At 42.9% G+C, this 21,950-nt stretch overlaps 1 protein-coding gene across 5 annotated transcripts in view; it reads left to right on the top strand.

The window, feature by feature from the left end:
* The window catches only part of LOC115144105 (transmembrane protein 94-like), a 39,147-nt gene extending 29,299 nt beyond the window's left edge, over positions 1-9,848 (top strand). For all 5 annotated transcript variants that reach the window (XM_029684831.2, XM_029684832.2, XM_029684829.2 and 2 more), the window contains one exon: positions 80-9,848. In XM_029684831.2, coding sequence (XP_029540691.1) covers positions 80-152 — 73 coding nt within the window. In that variant the 3' untranslated portion in view covers positions 153-9,848. The remainder of the gene's footprint in view (positions 1-79) is intronic.
* Positions 9,849-21,950: the final 12,102 nt, after the last annotated feature.

Here is a 21,950-nt window from a genome sequence, read left to right as displayed (position 1 = left end):
AGAGGATTAGAGAAGGGATAGTCATGTGGGGCGAAAAACTGTTCTTATGTGTTGATCGGTCCATTCCTTCTGTCTGCAGGGTGAGGGTTCGCTACCAGAAGAGACAGAAGCTACAGTTTGAGACCAAACTAGGGATGAACTCTCCCTTCTGATTGGCTCAGACAATGAACAGAGGGGCGTGGCAATACATGCTGGGAACCAATCAGCCCTCGAAGTTGGTTCTAACTGCTGACACTGGGTCAGATCGTTTCTCATCCCTCTTGTTTGTTAGGATTGGAGAAAGGGTAATATGATCCTAGATCTGTGGTTGAGGGGAACTTCTACCTCAAGCTCATAATCGCACTCCTCCTCAGTGCCCATTGACCTAAACCCAGGAGCACTCAACCCACCTCAGCCCGAAAGCACTGGCTCCTAGCAGGTAGCGCTAACCTCAACCAAACTGCTACACATGCTGGGTGGTTTATCACTGCGATAATCCAATCTTTTCTTGGGGTGGGGGGGATCCTTGTTTAAATTGTATTATGGTATAATTGTTTTTTTTTTTATAAAAGAAAGATCCTAAAGCATTTTTCTTTTTTACTTTTAAAAGAAAGGCAAACAAAAACTGAGAAGTATTTATAATATTGTGGAACGTTATTGAAGGCCTGGGGAATGATTTACTGTAGTTCCTGCTTAGGGATGGGGGGGTACGCTCTCCCACGGTCACTGTTCTATGATATTGTCTCTCACTGTATCACATAGGGGTTATCACACTTCAGCATGTTCCTCCTTTCTTTTGACCCAATACCAGACAGGGTTTCCCCCCAGGATTTTTTTCAGCAGCGGTGGCTAAGTAAACGTGGGTGGCTAGTTGGCGTGGATTTAGAGGCCCTCCTCTTGGCCGCAGAGGCAACATTTAGCGGTTTTAAAGCAAATTTCCTGCAATTTTACCATGGGCCGGAGAGAACATTTGACAGTTTTAAAGATAATTTCCTATGGCTCATGCCATGTTCTTACACTATCTGAGTGACTCAGATAACTATAACAAAATCAAAGCCATGACATTTTGTGAATTTTATATTCTAGTTTTATTTTGGTGATTGTTTGTCCTCACAGATGATCTAAGTAAAAAAAAATATTGCTCCATTATCTTTTCTACATACATTATATATGGTTTTAATCGTTTAAGTTTACACTGAAAATATTTTATCATCCCAAAAATGATGATACACTACCGTTCAAAAGTTTGGGGTCACTTAGAAATGTCCTTGTTTTTGAAAGAAAAGCAAAAAAACATTGTCCATTTAAAAAAAACATCAAATTGATCAGAAATACAGTGTAGACATTGTTAATGTTGTAAATGACTAGTGTAGCTGGAAACTGCAATTTTTTTAAATGGAATATCTACATAGGTGTACAGAGGCCCATTATCAGCAACCATCACTCCTGTGTTCCAATGGCACGTTGTGTTCGCTAATCCAAGTTTATCATTTAAAAAAGCGAATTGATCATTAGAAAACCCTTTTACAATTATGTTAGCACAGCTGAAAACTGTTGTCTGAAAAAAGAAGCAGTAAAACTGGCCTTCCTTAGACTTGTTGAGTATCTGGAGCATCAGCATTTGTGGGTTCGATTACAGGCTCAAAATGGCCAGAAACAAATACCTTTCTTCTGAAACTCGTCATCTATTCTTGTAATGAGAAATGAAGGCTATTCCATGCGTGAAATTGCCAAGAAACTGAAGATCTGGTACAACTCTGTGTACTACTCCCTTCACAGAACAGCGCAAACTGGCTCTAACCAGAATAGAAAGAGTGGGAGGCCCTGGTGCACAACTGAGCAAGATGACAAGTACATTAGTGTCTAGTTTGAGAAACAGACGTTCTCACAAGTCCTCAACTGGCAGCTTCATTAAATAGTACCCGCAAAACACCAGTCTCAACGTCAACAGTGAAGAGGCGACTCTGGGATGCTGGCCTTCTAGGCAGAGTTGCAAAGAAAAATCCATCTCTCAGACTGGCCAATAAGAAGAAAAGATTAAGATGGGCAAAAGAGCACAGACACTGGACAGAGGAACTCTGCCTAGAAGGCCAGCATCCCAGAATCGCCCAGAAACTTGGATTAGCTAACACAACGTGCCATTGGAACACAGGAGTGATGGTTGCTGATAGTGGGCCTCTGTACGCCTATGTAGATATTCCATTAACAAAATCAGCTGTTTCCAGCTACAATAGTCATTTACAACATTAACAATGTCTGCACTGTTTTTTTTTTTTTTAATCAATTTGATGTTATTTTTAATGGACAAAAAAATTTGCATTTCTTTTAAAACAAGGACATTTCTAAGGGACCCCAAACTTTGGAACGGTAGTGTATATAAAAAGAAAACGCATATAGGGGAAACACTGCCCGAGGAGAGCATCCCAATACCAGACTAGAAAAACACCTACCATCAGGTGATGTCTGGAGGAAATTGGATTCAAGTCAATATGGGGAACCTAGGGAAACACACTAAGCATTTCTCAGCAAGCAATCTCAAGGCTACTCTCTATAACCCAGCCTTTTAGCCAGATAATGAACATGGCATTTTCTAAACCAGAATGTAAGAGAATATATTTTGTTTTTTCTTTGTTTTTTCCCCATTTCCTTTCTAACAAATATTTTCTTTGTTTCACACACATGCTCCGACTCCCGAGCTAAGCCAAGGGCAATCCTCCTGCTGTAATGCAATAAAGAATATATATTAATATAATGTACTTTGAAAAAGTACAACTGTATTAGTCTTGTTTAGGTCAGTTGTATTTGAATGTGCTAGCATGTCACTTTGAAACTCATGTACTGTAGGATGGTTTTGATATTTTATAATCATCATAGACTGGTTTGATCCCTGTGTACATTCTTCCATCCTATTCTTCCCACCAGAGTACTGTAGTAAAGAGGGGACTGTCTTCAACTGTAGCTAACAAGGTTTCGTCTGTGGTGTTCTCGGTTACAATACGTTCTAGAGCGTTCCAGGGTATTCTGAAGGTGCTTCATATCATTCAGTTGCCTTTTTACTAGCCTGGGTGCATGTTTCTGCGTTCGACATCAACAACGCACAAGCTGACTACGTCCGGGATTCAATCAGATCACGCTTGTAGACAATGCTGCTTTCAAAGGCAATTTTACTGGGTTCGTGGAGATGGCATTTAAGGTAAACGCTGCGGATGTCGGCTCAATTGGAAATGACCAATGTCAAGCGTGCTCACGCACCGTTTCGTGTTAAATCCCGGCCTAAAAGCAGAAAGACTCACCCACCGGGCTACCTGTCTGTGTTGGGTGATCAAATCAGTAGATCCATTTGAACTTTTTTTATCCCTGATATACGACTTTCGCTATGTCCGAAATGGCACCCTTTGTACTACTTTCGACCTTGGCCCCATAATGTTCTGGTCAAAAGTAGGGCACTATAGAGAATAGGGTGCCATTTGGGAAGCAGATTGTCATGAGTTGCCATTGCCCATGCAGCTATTCAGTTTTTATTTCTTTCTATCCTGTGTATTTATACATTGTATTTATTTATTTATTGATGCTTTTGTTATAGCTGATGTATGTATCATGTGCTGTCAGACAAACTGTCATGCTGCACAAACCGGCCTTTTCCATCGTGCTTTCTGCTTCTGGTGAATTACCTCTTCAGGGCCAGGAGTTTTTTCTGACCATGTCATCTGATCGTGAGACCCAGAGTTGTTCCCTGGTTGGCTCACGGGGTCAGGAAAACCTTGCGTCCCAAGTCATACTGTATATATAAATGGATTTATTTTATCATGTGTGCGCCACACCCGCTCTCTCTATTTTGATTGTTGGCTACAATGAAGGTCAAATGCTAAGTTGACTAGGAGTCTGTTCTGGGCCTAAGAGAGCACAAAAACATGGTGCCTAGGATTAACACCTCGAATCAGGGCGCTCGCACACTTGTGCCCTTCATAGGCTCCCTTTGATTGGAGTGTACCACAGGAGGTTGGTGGCACCTTAATTGGGGAGGATGGGCTCATGGTAATGGATTGTGCAGAATTGGTGGAATGGTATCAAATATGGTTTCCATGTGTTTGATTCCATTTACACCATTCTGGCCATTATTATGAGCCGTCCTCGCCTCAGCAGCCTCCACTGGAGTGTAGGTACTTACTTTTTAAGTACATTATTTCATAGGGTAGTTAGTAGTTACATAATCTGATAAGAGATGTGTGTGAGGAAGATATAATGTAAAAACACTGATCTAATATGTATCCTAGATAGGGTAGTCTGGTAACTGATTTTGTCTTGTTTTTTTGCTCAGAGACCACTTGAACTAAGCCAGTAATTTTTTATAAATAGTAAACTTACATCTGACTCTTAATCATTCATACCAGGGCAGTTAACTGTTAACTCTTGTATATATTGTGTAGCATGCTAGCCGCTAATTGTATCCTATCAGGTCCAGATGGGGAATCCAGGGCTGCCGTTGGGTGTTGGGCCTGGGACTGGAGCGTAGTCGGCCGGTGGGTCCAGGACAGGGCCAGACGCTGTGCCGAGGTCAGGGCTAGTTCTTGAGGACTGCAGTTGATGCTGGAACCAGAACAGGATCAGGGTCAGCTGACTGCAGGTCCAGAGTACATGGCGCTGGAGGCTCTGGTGCTGGATGGGACGCCAACTGGGACTCTTGCTGGAGAGTCGTGGTGGGCGTCAGGTCCAGGCCGAGCAGTTCTGCAAGGGCAGCAGGTAGTGTAGGGACCAGCACCGGAGTTGAGTCCGGTTATGGCTGCCCAGGAGTGACAGTAACTGGAGTGTTGGCTAGGGTGCTGGCTCAGGCACCGGTAGTTGCAGGTCTGGCTGGTTGTCTGCAGGTTGGAGCTCTGACGCTTGCTGGACTGGCTGCAGCCCTGGCAATGGCTTCACTGGCTCAGGTGCTGCTTGTGGTGGCGCCTCCTGGGGTGCAGGTTGGGTGCGGAGCTGGCTGCTGGATGTGCTCAGGTTCCGATGGTGACCGTTTGACTGTCCGAGTAACTAGCTTGGGAGCACTGGCTGGAGCACTTGTGACACTGGAGACCGCTGGACGTGCTGGAGTCCTGGTGGTAGTCTTGGCCGAGGAACTGGCGAGGGCACTGGCTGGAGAACCTCCTGGTGCACTAGTGACCACCGGACATGCTGGAGTCCAGGTGGTGGCAGAACTGGCTGGCGTGCCGGTGGCCACTACATGAGTGAGGGGGTGGCTGGACTGGTGGCCATGGCACCCAAGCCATTTGAGGCTGTTGCCCTGTCCTGAGCTCAGGATGCGGTTGGTCGATCCATCGGTGCTCAGGGGCTTTAAAAAAATAAAATGTAACCTTTATTTAACTAGGCAAGTCAGTTAAGAACAAAATCTTATTCACAATGACGGCCTACCGGGGAACTGCTTTGCTTGAAGTGCAGACTTTTGGGTGCTGCCAGTATCCAGGCGGAGGTTGTGGAGCTAGTGGCTGCTGGACGGGCAGGCCTCAGGACCAGCGCTGCAGGTTCTCTATGCCCACATAGTGCCTTGGGTTTGTCCTGATGTTACCATGCCACCCCTCGCATCTACCTCCCGCAGTTTCTTGATGACAGCATCTGTGATACGCTGGAGCCTCTTCCTTTTTCACTAGAGTCTCCGGAGTTCCCGGTCCTCCTCTTCTTGCCGGTGTGTGTGCCTCGTCCTGGGCATGGTATGCATCATGAACTGCATCCCTTCACTACTGGTCATAGTCCAGGACAATTGCACCTATCCGGCTCGAAGGACCATGAAAAAGAAGCACACCATTTGGTGGCCTCTGAAAGAGGTACCAGTTTAGATTATGGTACACCTTTCCCAGCACCCCGGTTAGGCGTAAATGACCAGTAGGAGATAGGGATACAATTCACACTTTATTGCCATACACCAAACACACGGCAAACGGGAAGAGAACACTAGACTGTCCTCATGGGCCGATGAGGTCCGTGGACCCAGGGCTGGAGCTGGGTCAGCTGGTATTCTGAGGACAGGAACGGACAAGCGCACATACATGGAAAACAAGAAGAGGAGAAAACTAATGTATAGTGGTTCATTGTCAAAGACTCACTAACACCAGTTGGGAGGCAGTGTTGTCCATGTGGAAAGGGTCCAGATGTGAGTTGAGGTGGAGGACATCAGTTTAGAGCCCTTCTCAACCTGCCCTCCTGGAAAGAACTGAAGAGTTGAGAGGCAGTGTGGGGTTCTGATGCTCCCAGGCTAAGCCACTGATTGGCTGACCAGGTCAGCTGACTCTGTTCCCTGGGAACCTGGTCCCTAGCACATAGGTGTGAAGTGGCCTTCTTCAGCAGGACAATAGATGGGTTGGTTGTTTAGCAACACAACCGACTCGTGCGCAACAATGGGTCCAAACAGACAGGATTGACTTAGGTTGTTGACAACATGTAAACTATATTTCGTCGACTATGTTTATTGAAAACCTAAATAAATGTTGCACAATGAGCACTTGTTACAGTTGTTGGTTAGTTACCGAGCTAATTTTAGCCATATTAGCATTGACATGAAATCAGTCAAAACACCTCAAAACAAGACATGGTATCAAGAACTAGATGAAACTAGCCGAAAAGAGTCGACTCCCCACGTGGCAGTTTCTTGTCATTGTTAGTAGCTATCTGGCCATCCAGAATCACAACCTCTCACAGACTTCTGCCCCATTTGAAGCGTGTGCATCATTTTCGTGACGTTATCAGCTAGCCCATCTATAGACTCAGGCTACCAACCCTCGACCTCAGCCTATCTCAGCTGTAAGAAGTCAAAGTTTGTCTCCAAGTACCAGGGCCAGAGAGAGGGTTTGAAATATGTTTTTTTTAACAGTAGCTGGGGTCAAATGTAACACTGAAAAAAATAAACCAAATAATTTCACTTAACTTAAAAAAAACATGAATATTTATGAATTATCATAGACGTATGTAATGATTTTGCAACAAATTAGTATTTCTATGTACGTAACCAATGATTACAGTATGTTTTGAGTATGGCCATTCAGTTCCTCTCAAAACATCTGAATAGTCTGATGGTTCCTAGACGACTGTTTACAACTTCTTTGGTATGCTACTGGACCCCAAGGCTATTTAGTTAGTATTTGTATCATGCACGTAAAAATCACTTGTTTTCATATTTTGGCTGCTTGGCTCAGGGTCATTTTTAACACTGCTTTACAATTGCCTCCCCACCCTAGCAACCATGATAAAACCTCATGTGCCTGTCAAGAGACAACAATAGTGTCACGTCAATATTCAGCCAGTATATAGTGATGAAAATGATGCTAGTTTGAATTATTGGAGCGTAAAGGAAAAATGCATCCGATTGGGGTGGGGGGGACTACATTCACCCCTAAAAAAAAAGAATAATATTTGCCCATAAAATGTGCAGAGTGAGATATTTCGCTGTAACCTTTCAAGCAGGGAGAGGGACCATGCACTGTGTGAGTTTCATCACAGCAAGTTTGGAGATATGCAAGGTGTTACAATTGACCCCCGTTACAACTGCCCCCAGTCTATCCTACTGTTGTTGAATGAGCCTAGTTTACGAGAGGAAACGGATGTCTGAAGTCAGCAACTGAATATGTTGATTTTTATACACTACAGTAGAATGCATCCACACGTTGCACATACAGTACATTTCAATGCATTGTTTTAATTTCCCATTTGATATTCATTGCTTTAAATATATGCACGAATAAGACCTTATGGATGCCCGGTCTTGGTCATGATAATATTGTTTCAGTTTGAGTGTGTAATGTGAACTCAGTGGAGCATGGGACTGCAGGTGTCGCTAGCGTTTTTTTCATCACAGTGACCGACCTAGACACCTACTTACTTAATCCTCTTCTACGGCCCAGCTCCAAATCTACCCCTAGGCACGTGTAGATCTGAAAGGATTGGATCGGCATAAGCAATACGGCGATAAAAATCCATGTTGCTCACACCTATCCAATCTTTTAGAAAGTTCACAACCTTTTTTTCCAAAGTGTGATTTAAATGTTGTTTTTTTTGTCACAGATCTGCACAAAATACTCTGTCAAAGTGGAAAAATTATTATAAAAAGAAAAAGAAACCCTATTAAATCTTGATTAGATTCAACCCCCTGACTGTGAGTCTTTCTGGGTAACTCTCTGAGAGCTTTCCAAACCTGTATTGTGCATCGTTAGCCCATGTTATTATTTTCAAAATTCTTCAAGCTCTGTCAAATTGGATTGTTGATCATTGCTAGAAAACCATTTTCAGGTCATGCCATATGCAGATTTGAGCCAAAACTGTAACTCTGCCACTCAGGAACATTCACTGTCTCCTTGGGACTCCCGAGTGGCGCAGCGGTCCAAGGCACTGCATCTCAGTGCAAGAGGCGTCACTATAGTACCTGGTTCGAATCCAGGCTGTATCACATCCGGCCGTGATTGGTAGTCCCATAGGGCGGCGCACAATTGTCCCAGCGTCGTTTGTGTTTGGCCGGAGTAGGCTGTCATTGTAGATAAGAATTTGTTCTTAACCGATTTGCCTAGTAAAATTTCAATAAGCAATTCATGTAGATTTGGCCTTGTGTTTTAGGTTATTGTCCTGCTGAAAGGTGAATTCATCTCCCAGTATCTGGTGGAAAAGCAGACTGAATCAGGTTTTCCTCTTGGATTTTGCCTAAACTTAGCTCCGTTTCTTTTTTATCCTGAAAAACGACCCAGTCCTTAACAATTATAAGACTACCTAATAAGATGACGCAGCCACCACTATGCTTGAAAATATGGAGAGTGGTTCTCAGTAATGTGACGTGTTGGATTTGCCCCACACATAACGAGCTCTTTGTATTCAGGACAAAAAGTGAATTGCTTTGCCACAATTTTTTTTAGATGACTTTAGTGCCTTGTTGCAAACGATGCATGTTTTGAAATATTTTTATTCTGTAAAAACTTCCTTTTCACTCTGCCAATTAGGTTCGTACTGTGGAGTAACTACAATGTTGTTGATCCATCGTCAGTTTTTTTCCTATTACAGCCGTTTAAACTCAATTTTAAAGTCACCATTGGCCTCATGGTAAAATACCTAGGTGGTTTCCTTCCTGTCCCGTAACGGAGTTAGAAAGGACGCCTGTATGTTTGTAGTGACTGGGTGTATTGCTACACCATCCTCCCTTTGCGAGGCATTGGAACATCTCCCTGGTCTTTGTGGTTGAATCTGTGTTTGGGAAATGCACTGCTCCACTGAGGGACCTTTACGATTATCGGTATGTGTGGGGTGCAGAGATGAGGTAGTCATTCAAAAATCATGTTAAACACTTATTGCACACAGAGCGAGTCCATGCAACTTATGTGACTTAACCTGATGTTTACTCCTGAACTTATTTTGGCTTGCCATAAAGGGGTTGAATAGTTACCTCAAGGCATATTTTATTAATTTGTGTGGGGAAAAAAATCTAAACATAATTCACTATGACATTATAAGTTGCGTGTAGGACAGTGATGAAAAACATCTCAATTTAATCAATTAAATTCAGTCTGTAAAACAAAATGTGGAACAAGTCTAGGGGTGTGAATATTTTCTGAAGACGCTTGGTGAGGTGTTGAAGGTACAGGCTATGGGTTGATTGGGATGGGAATACACCAATTTGGGTGAAGCAACCAAGGCTCTGGAACTCTGTCTGTGTTCATACAAATGCTTGAAGCTGAACCCTGTGTCGATTGACTTGCTGTGATTTGATTATTTGTTGTGCTTCACAAATGTATATTTTGTATATATATTTTTTTAAAGGTCTTAATGTAAAATGATTTCAGTTTTTTTTGTTGCAAAAGTTGATTTGTGAATCGAATTGTCAATAAATCTGGTGTTTTAAAATAAAACGGTAGGCCTATATGAATGTATTGATTCCACCTAGCTTTGTATACCACATGAATTACAAGCGTACAATGCCCGTAGCAATACAAAGGGATATTGTGGTGTTCCGATAAAGGTGGCTGCTTGAGGCTTAAGAGAAGGACATTTAGAGATTGGATAGAATGCACTCATTCAAAATGTCTTTGAATAACAATACATGGGAGTGCAACTATTTTTATTCAACACAACAAAACTAGATAAATGTATAAGGTCTACACTGACCCTATAAATCAGACCTGTGGCCTGAACAGCACCAGAGTACAGTCAGATGTGCCTCTTCTCCCATGATACAGGACACACATTAGACAGAGTAACCTAATGGGTTTAAAGGTCTTGGATGGAACATCACTGTCCAATTATCTACAGTCCGGCCCAAAATTGTTGGCACGATAAAGGTGAGCAAAAACGACAAAGAAATTACAAATAGGGAGCTATATTGTATGCTAAAAAATACAATATACTAATACAATTGCTCAGAAAAATGTATTTCTCAAAGATAGGGGTCCAAATTATTGGCACCTGTTTTCAATACCTCACCTTGTGAGGGTAATGGCACTGAGCCTTTTGGGAGGGATCTTAGACCATTCCTCCATATAGAATCTTTCCAGATCTATGATATCTTTAGCCGGCGCTTAAGGACTGCCCTCTTCAATTCAAACCACAGGTTTTCAATGTGGTTCAAGTCTGGTGACTGAGATGGCCATTGCAAAATGTAGATTTTGTGGTCAATTAACTGAAATTGGATTTTGATGGGTGCTTGGGGTTATTGTCCTGCTGGAAGATCAACTTCCGGCCAAGTTTTAGCCTCCTAGCAGAGGCAACCTTGCCTGGCTACCCAGACTCCTTTCTGCGACCAAACTCTACACCCACGGACGTTAGTCTCTTTTCCGCAATGAGTCCCTATCTGAGTACCTCTCCTATGATTTCTAGAACGCAAACATTCTAACCGTTCTGATTGGTCCCAAAAACCAATGGGTTGAGCCAGAACACACGTGGGTATGCAGCGTTTAGAAAATGTGTCTGGCTTTGATACTCTTATTGGTTAGAGATATCCAATCGCTGATGACTTTGTTTTGAACAAAACCACTCATTTCGACATCACCACAAATGACTTCAGCGATGGCAGTCTCCGACTTAAGTATGTAGCAACTACAAGGCAGCGGAATAATTCAGTTTTAGTCGTCAAGCAAGAGGCAACCAGAAGCAAAATAGCTCCATAACATCAAAGAGCCACCAAAATATTTTGCAGTAGGTATGGGAATCTTCTGCATATAACTCTTTCTTTTGATGGGAAAACCCACCACTGGTTTGCATGACCAAAGAGCTTTATTTTCATGTCATCCAACAAATGTAAACGCATGGAGTTTTCTAAAAGGCGTTAGCACCGGGTCCAAACCAAGTGCCATGTTCAAATTACATGAAAATAGAGCTCTTTGGCCATGCACACCAGCTCTTCGCTTTGTAGTCGCATGGGTCGCGTCATCCAGGCTATGTCTCTGGAGCCGCTGAGCCAGAGAAGCATGTATCATACTGTAGGACTCATTGCAGCCAGCAGGTCAAACGAACCACACAAATTAACGAGTCACTCAGAAAAACGAATCATGACTCACGTCAGTGAAGAGTCGTTCAAAAATAACGAATTGTTTGCAAACTGCACATCACCACTGTGCACTTGTGTTGACCTCATCTGATGGCATTGCAACGGTCAGTTTCAGCATTCCTCAATCCAACTAGCCCAAAGGCTGGCAAATGGCAATGTCTGGGACTAGCATTCCTAGGCATTAGCCACTCTAGCATGGAAAACTCCTGTTTCATAAAGTACCCATATTTTCCCCCTTTTTTTCCTGCCTTCTCGCCGTTGAAGAGGAAATCATCGTATTAGTACCCTGAATGGAGAACGTTTTATGTACAAACCGGTCCACAGGATATAGGAGTGTATAGCTAGCTGCATGCATTCCCTTTGGAGGGAAAGATGAAACGATTCAATATCGCCATCTGCCGGCCTTTGGGCTACGCTCCCACCTGATCTCGTGCTCTTGCTTCTCAAGAACTCTTTACCTGGCTGTATGGGATACAAAATAACTCCTCGCACTGATGTAAAAAAATAAAAAATCATGCTCAACATAATCATCCATGAATACAGGGCATTTGCAACAATGTAAGTTAACAATGTCACAACATTTGGTTTAATGTCATGTCAAAACAACAGGTGATACAGGCAGGTTAAGACATCATTTGCAATTGCCATAACTTCCCCTCTTCAGTTTTGAACTGCACTACTGCTTGTCCATCTTCGTATACCACGTGACAATCACGAAAGTTAGACTTTTGACTTTGGAAATACACTACATGACCAAAAGAGCATGTGGACACCTGCTCATTCCAAAATCATTGGCATTAATATGGAGTTGGTCCCCCCCTTTGCTGCTATAACATCCTTCACTCTTCTAGGGAGGCTTTCTACTAGATGTTGGAACGTTGCTGCGGGGACTTACTTCCACTCAGCCACAAGAGCATTAGTGAGGTTGGGCTATTAGGCCTGGCTAGCAGTCGGCGTTCCAATTCATCCCGAAGGTGTTCGATGGGGTTGAAGTCAGGGTTCTGTGCAGGCCAGTCAAGTTCTTCCTCACCGATCTCGACAAACCATTTCTGAATTGGACCTCGTTTACGGGGGCATTGTCATTCTGAAACAGGAAAGGGCCTTCCACAAACTTTCGCCACAAAGTTGGATTACAAAATCGTCTAGAATGTCATTGTATGATGTAGCGTTAAGATTTCCCTTCAATGGAACTAAGGGGCCGAGCCCGAACCATGAATAACAGCCCCAGACCATTATTCCTCCTCCACCAAACTTTACAGTTGGGCAGGTAGCGCTCTCCTGGCATCCGCCAAACCCAGATTGGGAAGCGTGATTCATCACTCCAGAGAACGCGTTTCCACTGCTCCAGAATCCAATGGCGGTGAGCTTTACACCACTCCAGCCGACGCTTGACATTGCGCATGGTGATCTTTGGCTTGTGTGAGGCTGCTAGGCCATGGAAACAAATTTCATGAAGCTCCCGAAGAACCGTTTTTGTGCTGACATTGCTTCCAGGGGCAGTTTGAACTCGGTAGTGAGCAGTGGCAATTTTAGCATGCAAATCCTCATGGGGCAAACACAATTTGTTTTTTAGATGCATGCCAGCAAAGTCACAATACAAAACAACACTAAACAATACATGAATTGCACTATAACGGTGACAAACTGTGCCCAAACTGTTAGGGCCTACATAAAGCTGTCCTAACAGCAAAGCTTTCTTTTCAGCACAATGGAGTGAATCCTTACCACTGCTACACCTGGCTATTAGCAGAACCTTGTCTGGCAACAAAACAGTTCATTCAGCCTCATTTACTGCCTTTTATAAAAACATAGCTGATATGGTGTACTTTCTACTGACAATTGAGATGTACAAACTATGGCATAAGGGGACAACGAGCGGATAAGAGGCAATCCGTAGTTTCGATTAAGACAATGAGCTTGCTAGAACGGACGTAGTCAATATAACTATTTGTTCAGCGCTTTTGAAATGTACAGTGACAGAATTCAGATCATGGGCCGTTCTTACAGTATTCTCTCCCTTTACACCAAGTCAGAACTGTAGGATAAATAAAGGGGATGTCACGACTTCCGTCCAAGTCGGTACCTCTCCTTGTTCGGACGGCGTTCGGCAGTTGACGTCACCGGTCTTCTAGCATTCGCCGCTCCACCTTTCATTTTCCATTTGTTTTGTCTTGGTTTTCTGCACACCTGGTTCACATTCCCTCATCCGACTAAATGTATATTACCCTCTGTTCCCCCCATGTCTGTGTGTGTAATTATTTGTTTGTTATGTGTGGTTCGCATCAGGCTGGTTTGCGCCGGGTATGTGTTTGACCCGTGTATTTTGTTTATTGTACCGTTTTTGGGCGTTATCGCTGTTTTCCTTGAGCATGATTAAAGTGTGCCTGTTATTACCCATCTCTGCTCTCCTGCACCCGACTTATCTTCAACCAGTTGCGCACATCGTGACAGGGGACATATAAGCAGACAATGAAAGTTCTTACAATATTTGATGATTACATTTCTCTAAAACAGGCTATATGTGCACCACCAAGTCAGAAATGCAATTTGGCTAAGTTATGAGGAGGAAAGGGACTAAATTATTAGGGACTTACTACACAGCATACACTTAGTATTACTTTCTTAGCAACAGTATGCAGTAGCATACAATACATTTTTGGAATCACCTTGGTGTGCTGTGCTCACTTGAACAGAAAGGTGGCATGGCAGTCCATCTTGTGGGCAAATTTTGTAATCGAACTTTGTTATCAAAGTCTGTCATTCTCTGGATTTATGGCGCTTTCAAGACAACTGGGAACTCTGTGGTCAGATGAAGTAGATGCTAAACGACAGGACTGTTTTGCTAGCACAGATTGGAATATGTTCCTGGGACTTTTGGCATTGATGAGTACACCACATCAGTCACTGGCTTTATCAATAAGTGCATCAATGACGTCTTCCCCACAGTGACTGTGGCAACATTTGCACTGAGCTAAAGGGTAGAGCTGCCGCTTTCAAGGTGCAGGACTCCAACCCGGAAGCTTATGAGAAATCCTGCTATGCCCTCAGATGAACCATCAAACAGGCAAAGCAAATATACAGGATTAAGATTGAATCGTACTACACCGGCTCCGACGTTCGTCGGATGTGGCCTGCAAACTATTACAGACTACAAAGGGAAGCACAGCCGCGAGCTGCCCAGTGACACAAGCCTACCAGTCGAGCTAAATCACTTCTATGCTCGCTTCGAGGCAAGCAACACTGCAGCATGCATGAGAGCATCAGCTGTTCCCGGACAACTGTGATCGCACTCGCCGTAGCTGACGCGAGTAAGACCTTTAAACCAGGACGTGTGCTCCGGGCATGTGCTGACCAACTGGCAGGTGTCTTCACTGATATTTTCAACATGTCCCTGATTGAGTCTAATACCAACATGCTTCAAGCAAACCACCAAAGTCCTTGTGCCCAAGAACACAAAGGCAACCTGCCTAAATGACTACAGACCCGTAGCACTCTCGTCCATAGCCATGAAGTGCTTTGAAAGGCTGGTAGTGGCTCACATTAACACCATTATCCCAGAAACCCTTGACCCACTCCAATTTGCATACCGCTCAAACAGATCCACAGATGATGCAATCTCTATTGCACTCCACACTGCCCTGTCCCACCTGGACAAAAGGAACACCTACTTGAGAATGTAATTAATTGACTACAGCTCAGCGTTCAACACCATAGTGCCCTCAAAGCTCATCACTAAGCTAAGGATCCTGGGACTAAACACCTCCCTCTGCAACTGGATCCTGGACTTCCTGATGGGCCGCCCCCCGGTGGTAAGGGTAGGTAGGAACATCTCCACTTCGCTGATCCTCAACACTGGGGCTCCACAATGGTGCGTGCTCAGTCCCCTCCTGTACTCCCTGTTCACGCACGACTGCATGGACAGGCCCGACTCCAACACCATCATTAAGTTTGCAGACGACACAACAGTGGTAGGCCTGATCACCAACAATGACAAGACAGCCTATAGGGAGGAGTTCAGAGACCTGGCCGGGTGGTGTCAGAATAACAACCTGTCCCTTAACGTAATCAAGACAAAGGAGATGATTGTGGACTACAGGAAAAGGAGGACCAAGCACACCCCCATTCTCATCGACGGGGCTGTAGTGGAGCAGGTTGAGAGCTTCAAGTGCCTCACCAACAAACTAGAATGGTCTAAACACACCAAGACAGTTGTGAAGAGGGCATGACAAAACCTATTCTCCCTCAGGAGACTGAAAAGATTTGGCATGGGTCCTCAGATCCTCAATAGGTTCTACAACTGCAACATCGAGAGCATCCTGACTAGTTGCATCACTGCCTGGTACGGCAACTGCTCGGCCTCCGACCGCAAGGCACTACAGAGGGTAGTGCGTACAGCCCAGTACATCACTGGGGCTAAGCTGCCTGCCACCCAGGACCTCTACACCAGGCGGTGTCAGAGGAAGGCCCTAAAAATTGTCAAAGACCCCAGCCACCCCAGTCATAGACTGTTCTCTATGCTACCGCATGGCAAACGGTATCAGAGCGCCAAGTCTAGGACCAAAAGGCTTCTCAAACTGCTTTTACCCCCAAGCCATAAGACTCATGAACAGGTAATCAAATGGCTACCCAGACTATTTGCATTGTGTCCCACCACCCCCTCTTTTACGCTGCTGCTACCCTCTGTTTATCATCTATCCATGGTCCATTGAACTATACCTACATGTACATATTACCTCAATTAGCCCGACTAACCTGTGCCCCCGCAAATTGACTCTGTACTGGTACCACCTGTATATAGACTATTTTTTTTAAATATATTTTTTAAATCTATTGTTTACCTAATATATTTTTTACTTAAAAATTGCACTGTTGGTTAGGGCTTGTAAGTAAGCATTTCACTGTAAGGTTGTATTTTGCGCACTTGACAAATAAACTTGGATTTGATACAGTTGACCTAGGCAGATCTAGGACGACAGAAATGTTACAAACTGACTTGAAACCTGGCATCCTATGATGACGCCACGTTGAAAGTCACTGAGCTCTTCAGTAAGGCCATTCTACTGCCAATGTTTTTCTATGGAGATCGCATAGCTGTGTGCTCGATTTTATACACCTGTCAGCAACGGGTGTGGCTGAAATAGCCGAATTCACTTACTTGAAGGGGTGTCCACATACTTTGTTATATAAAGTGTATTTTACCAACTTGTTTTTCAGTTTGGGAATATTGGGGTTCCCCGCCTGCTCAACAAGCAGTCGAAATGCGTATGCATCTGCCATTGCAGCCTGAATAACCTCAACTGGCAAACAACAAATATATTCACTGTGGGTGTGGTAGCCTGTGTCAGTTTAGTTTCACTTTTGATTCGTGTGAAATGATATTATATAAATGACATTGAAACGTGATCGTTCGTCTGTATATTTGCTTTATTTTTTGTTGACATCAATACATTAGCACACTGACTGTACACATACTTTTTCTTACAGTTTGCAATCATCAAGTCTTAAATGTATTTTTGAAACTAGTATTCTGCCAGCAGCACAAATGATGACCTCACGTTTGTATGTTCACGTCAGAACCTTCAAAATAACAGCCCGTATTTCAAAACTCCTTCAAAAGATATAGCATTTTAATCAATTGACACTTTTATTGTGCCAACAAGAGAAGGCAATAAGACAGTTTTGAAAACAAATACAAAATATGGTTAATAAAAACTAAAATCAATAATGAATACAATGATACAATGTTGACTCTAGTATGTTGAGGTTATTGAGAGAACTTTTCTACCTGTCTCAGCTAAAGTTGGGTGGGAAGTACTCAGTGTAGTTTTGGAGGGGAGCTGTGTAGCACGGCCTGCTGCTGGCTTTTCACTCCGCCCACTAAATAACCTCCAATGCAATAATACACTGTTATAGTCAGTACATGGGATCGATATTGGCTTGTAGAGAGAACTTTTTGACCTGTCTCAGCTAAAGTGTGTTGGAAAATACTCAGTAGGGTCTATATTGTATGTGTTGTTTTGGAGGGGGACTGTGTCCTACATATCCATCAGCACTTTATTTGACCCCCTCCCCCCCACCCCCCATAGCCCACAATGCAATACACATTGGCTTGTAGAGAACTTTGGGGTTTGAAATACTCAGTAGATAAAATGCAAAATGTGTAAACCAGAGAACATGCACTACAAAAGAGAACATCCTTATTTGCATTATGTATATATTTTGGGGCATTTACACAGTTATGCCAATTAAACCACTGTAGGCCTGTACATTTTGAATGACTAACAATAATAAAGAAACAAGCTTTCGATAACTATGTCTACTTGAACACAGAGTAAAACTATAAAGGAAAGTGACTTGGGTAGCCTATGAAACCGTAATGCATTGAGTGCAATAGGATCCTCATCTCATTTGAGTGTCGGATTTGGGCCTCAGGATTGGGATCAATTTGAATTTTTTTGCCAAACAATTCAGGAAGATAAATTATATTCCAATGCAATCATTGAAAAGAGGTAGTCATATCTATTTTAATTTACTTCTTAATAGGCTGATAAGGAAAATATATTTATGTCAAGTTCTCTCAATTTTGTAAATTCAAAGAACTTCCTCCAATTGACCCCAACTCAAGTAGGAATATTAAAGTATCAACACATATGCCTACATACACAAACAGTAATAGTACCAACAACATTGACCAACAACAACAAAAGCTTTGTAGCCTACCTGCTAAAGCAACAGGGTCTCTCACCAATAGTCTCGAAATAGATCAAGTTGAGGAAGGTTGAATCACCAAGCTGAGTTAATCAAGGTGTCCAACAAAGGTGTGTGTAAATATCCACTGTCCCATTTCTCTTGTTGGGGGGCTATGCCACCTCTCCTCTTTTACAGCTAGGCCTATCAAATGAGATATTTCTGTAAGAAATGCTATCCAGCAATTGAAAGGGAGGTTGGAAGGAGCACAAGTTAAAACAACCTAACAACCATTACATAGGACTTTAAGACAGGAGTTATAATAAGATGAAGGCTAAGTAATAACATTTTATTTTCTCACAAAAGACAATTTGGAGAAATAGGCGATGATTCATGATTCAGTCCAAAACCCAAGTCCAAGAGGCAAACCAAGGGTTTAAGAAACTCGTTGGAAAGCTATGCATAATTGGGGTGATATAAACCTATAGCAAGGTGATTTTATTAGGATACTACTTAAAAATATTTATTTGTCAGGCCAAGCCATTGACCTGATGCATTTTTAGGCACAACATAGAAATATTTTTTTAGATTGAGTATTTATTGGGTCATTATGTTAGTATATTATGTGTGTTTGTAATAGTGTGTTTATATGTGGAAATGTGTTCGTATTATGAATTGTATTTTAATGTTTAAGGACTCTTGGAAGATTAGTCTAAATGGGGACACAAATCAAATCCAAATCAAATCTTGCTCTGATTTGTCTTCCTGAGGGTCCCGAGATAAAATGTACTATAGTTCTGTTTGATCAAATCCATTTTTTAAACATTCAAATGTAGGAACTGGGTTCTACAGTTTGAACCCTTGCTGTCTCTGGCTCCACACCCACCCCGCCCAGCCATCTCGATGTGTGAAAGTTAGTGTATAAGCTAATGATCCATCATGTATGACATTCCTGGGAGTGTGTAAACTTAAATTGTGTATTACCATATAATTTGTGTTTGTTCTCTATAGTTATGTACTTAAATGTATCAATTGACCAATTCAGCACATTTGGGCAGACTTGATACAAAATATTGTCCAGTATTGAAATGCTTCACTGGCTCAATCTGAAACTTCGCATAAACACTGCCGCCGTCTAGTGGCAAAAATTGGGCCTAAACTCCAATAATACATTATGGCCTTTCCTTTGCATTTCAAAGATGATGAAATAAAAATAAAAAACACATGTTTTTTTGTTTGCATTATCTTTTACCAGATCTAATGTGTTATATTGTCCTACATTAATTACACATTTCCACAAACTTCAAAGTGTTTTCTTTCTAATTGTATCAATAATATGCATATCCTTGCTTCAGGTCCTGAGCTAGTTAGAATATGGGTATGTCATTTTTGGTGAAAATTGAAAACAAGTGTCTGATGCTTAAAAGGTTGAACATGCTGGTAGAAATTAGGTAAAATCGATTTTATTTACCCTTCATTAAAGTCCCCAGACTCTGGACTGGCGCTTTCCTGTTTTTTTTTATGGCCGTATACTGCTCATTGAGTGTGGTCCAAGTTTCAGAATCGGTTTGTTGTGGTAAATAGACAGCTAAAAATAATTGATAAACTCTCTCTGTAAATAGTGTGGTCTACACGTTATCATGAGATACTCTAACTCAAGCGAGCAAAACCTCGAAACTTCCTTAGATTTCTTGCACCAGCTTTATTTTTACAAATATACACAGACCGCCAGCCCTTGTCTTACCGGAGGCAGCTGTTCTATCCTGCTGAAAAAACTAGTCTCTCAAAGCACTTCATGATGACAGAAGTGAGTGCTACGGGGCGATAGTCATTTAGTTCAGTTACCTTTGCATTCTTGGGTACAGGAACAATGGTGGCCATCTTGAAGCATGTGGGGACAGCAGACTGGGATAGGGAGAGATTGAATATGTCTGTAAACACACCAGCCAGCTGGTCTGCGCATGCTCTGAGGACTCAGCTCGGAATGCCGTCTGGGCCGGCAGCCTTGCAAGGATTAACATTTAAGTGTCTTACTCACGTCGGCCACGGAGAAGGAGAGCCCACAGTCCTTGGTTGTGGGCTGCGTCAGTGGCACTGTATTATCATCAAAGCGGGAAAAGGTGTTTAGTTTGTCTGGAAGCAAGACGGTGTCCGCGTCGTGGCTGGTTTTCCTTTTGTAGTCCATGATTGTCTGTAGACCCTGACACATACATCTTGTGTCTGAGCCGTTGAATGGCGACTCCACTTTGTCTCTATACTGACATTTTGCTTGTTTGATTGTCCTGTGGAGGGAATGACTACTCTGTTTGCATTCTGCCATATTCCCAGTCACCTTGCCATGGTTAATTCCAGTGGTACACTCTTTCAGTTTTGCACGAATGCTGCCATCCATCCACAGTTTCTGGTTAGGGTAGGTTTTAATAGTCAGTGGGTACAACATCTCCTATACATTTCCTTATAAACTCACTCACCGAATCAGCGTATACGTCGATATTGTTCTCTGAGGCTACCTGGAACATATCCCAGTCTGCGTGATCAAAACAATCTTGAAGCATGGATTCCGATTGGTCAGACCAGTGTTGAATAGTCCTTAGCATGGGTACTTCCTGTTTGAGATTCTGCCTATAGGAAGGGAGGAGCAAAATGGAGTCGTGGTCAGATTTGCCGAAGGGAGGGCCTTGTATGCATCACGGAAGTTAGAATAACAATGGTCCAGTGTTTTTCCAATGCGAGTGCTACAGTTGATATGCTGATAGAATTTAGGTATCCTTTTCCTCAAACTTGCTTTGTTAAAATCCCCAGTTACAATAAATGCAGCCTCAGGATATATGGTTTCCAGTTTGCATAAAGTCCAGCGAAGTTCCTTGAGGGCCTTCGTGGTATCGGCTTGAGGGGGGATATACACGGCTGTAACAACAACCGAAGATAATTATTTTGGGAGATAATATGGTCGGCGTTTGATTGTGAGGAATTCTAGGTCAGATTAACAAAATTACTTGAGTTCCTGTATGTTGTTACAATTACACCATGAGTTGTTAATAATGAAACATACACCCCCGCCCTTCTTCTTCCTGGAGAGATGTTTATTCCATTCGGCGCGATGCACTGAGAATCCAGGCGGCTGTACCGACAGCAACAGCATATCCTGAGATATTTCCGTGAAACAGAGTATGTTACAATCCCTGATATCTCTCTGGAAAGCAACCCGTGCCCTGATTTTGTTAACTTTGTTATCTAAGGACTGGACATTAGCGAGTAATATACTCGGAAGCGGTGGATATAAGCCTACCGAAGTCTGACTAGAAGACGGCAGTGTTGTTTTGGGTCGGCCTCTGGAATCAGTTCAAATGCCTCGGGTGTTGTGGACAAAGGATCCGCTTCGGGAAAGTCATATTCCTGGCCGCTCTGATATCCAACATTTCTTCCCGGCTGTATGTAATAACACTTAAGATTTTCTGGGCTAACAATGTATGAAATAATACATAAAAAAATTAAATACTGCAAAGTTTCCTAACATCACCAGTGCCCAGTGGGGATTTTAGCAACAAACAAAAAATGTGTGATGCATGCCAGCAAAGCCACAACACAACACTAAACAATACATTAATTGCACTCTAACAGTGACAAACAGGTGCCCACAAACTGTTAGGGCCTACACAAAGCTTTCTCAACAGCAGCTCTCCCAACATCTTACCACTGCTACACCTGGCTAACAGTGTAGCCTTGTCTGGCAGCGAAACAGTTCATTTAGCCTCATTAACTGCCTTTAAAAAAACAGCTG

This window comes from Oncorhynchus nerka, linkage group LG16, assembly GCF_034236695.1.
Source record: "Oncorhynchus nerka isolate Pitt River linkage group LG16, Oner_Uvic_2.0, whole genome shotgun sequence".
In the NCBI taxonomy this organism is placed as follows: Eukaryota; Metazoa; Chordata; class Actinopteri; order Salmoniformes; family Salmonidae; genus Oncorhynchus; species Oncorhynchus nerka.
The sequence above is the reverse complement of the archived record's forward strand: the minus strand, read 5'-3'. Positions and strand labels throughout refer to the sequence as shown.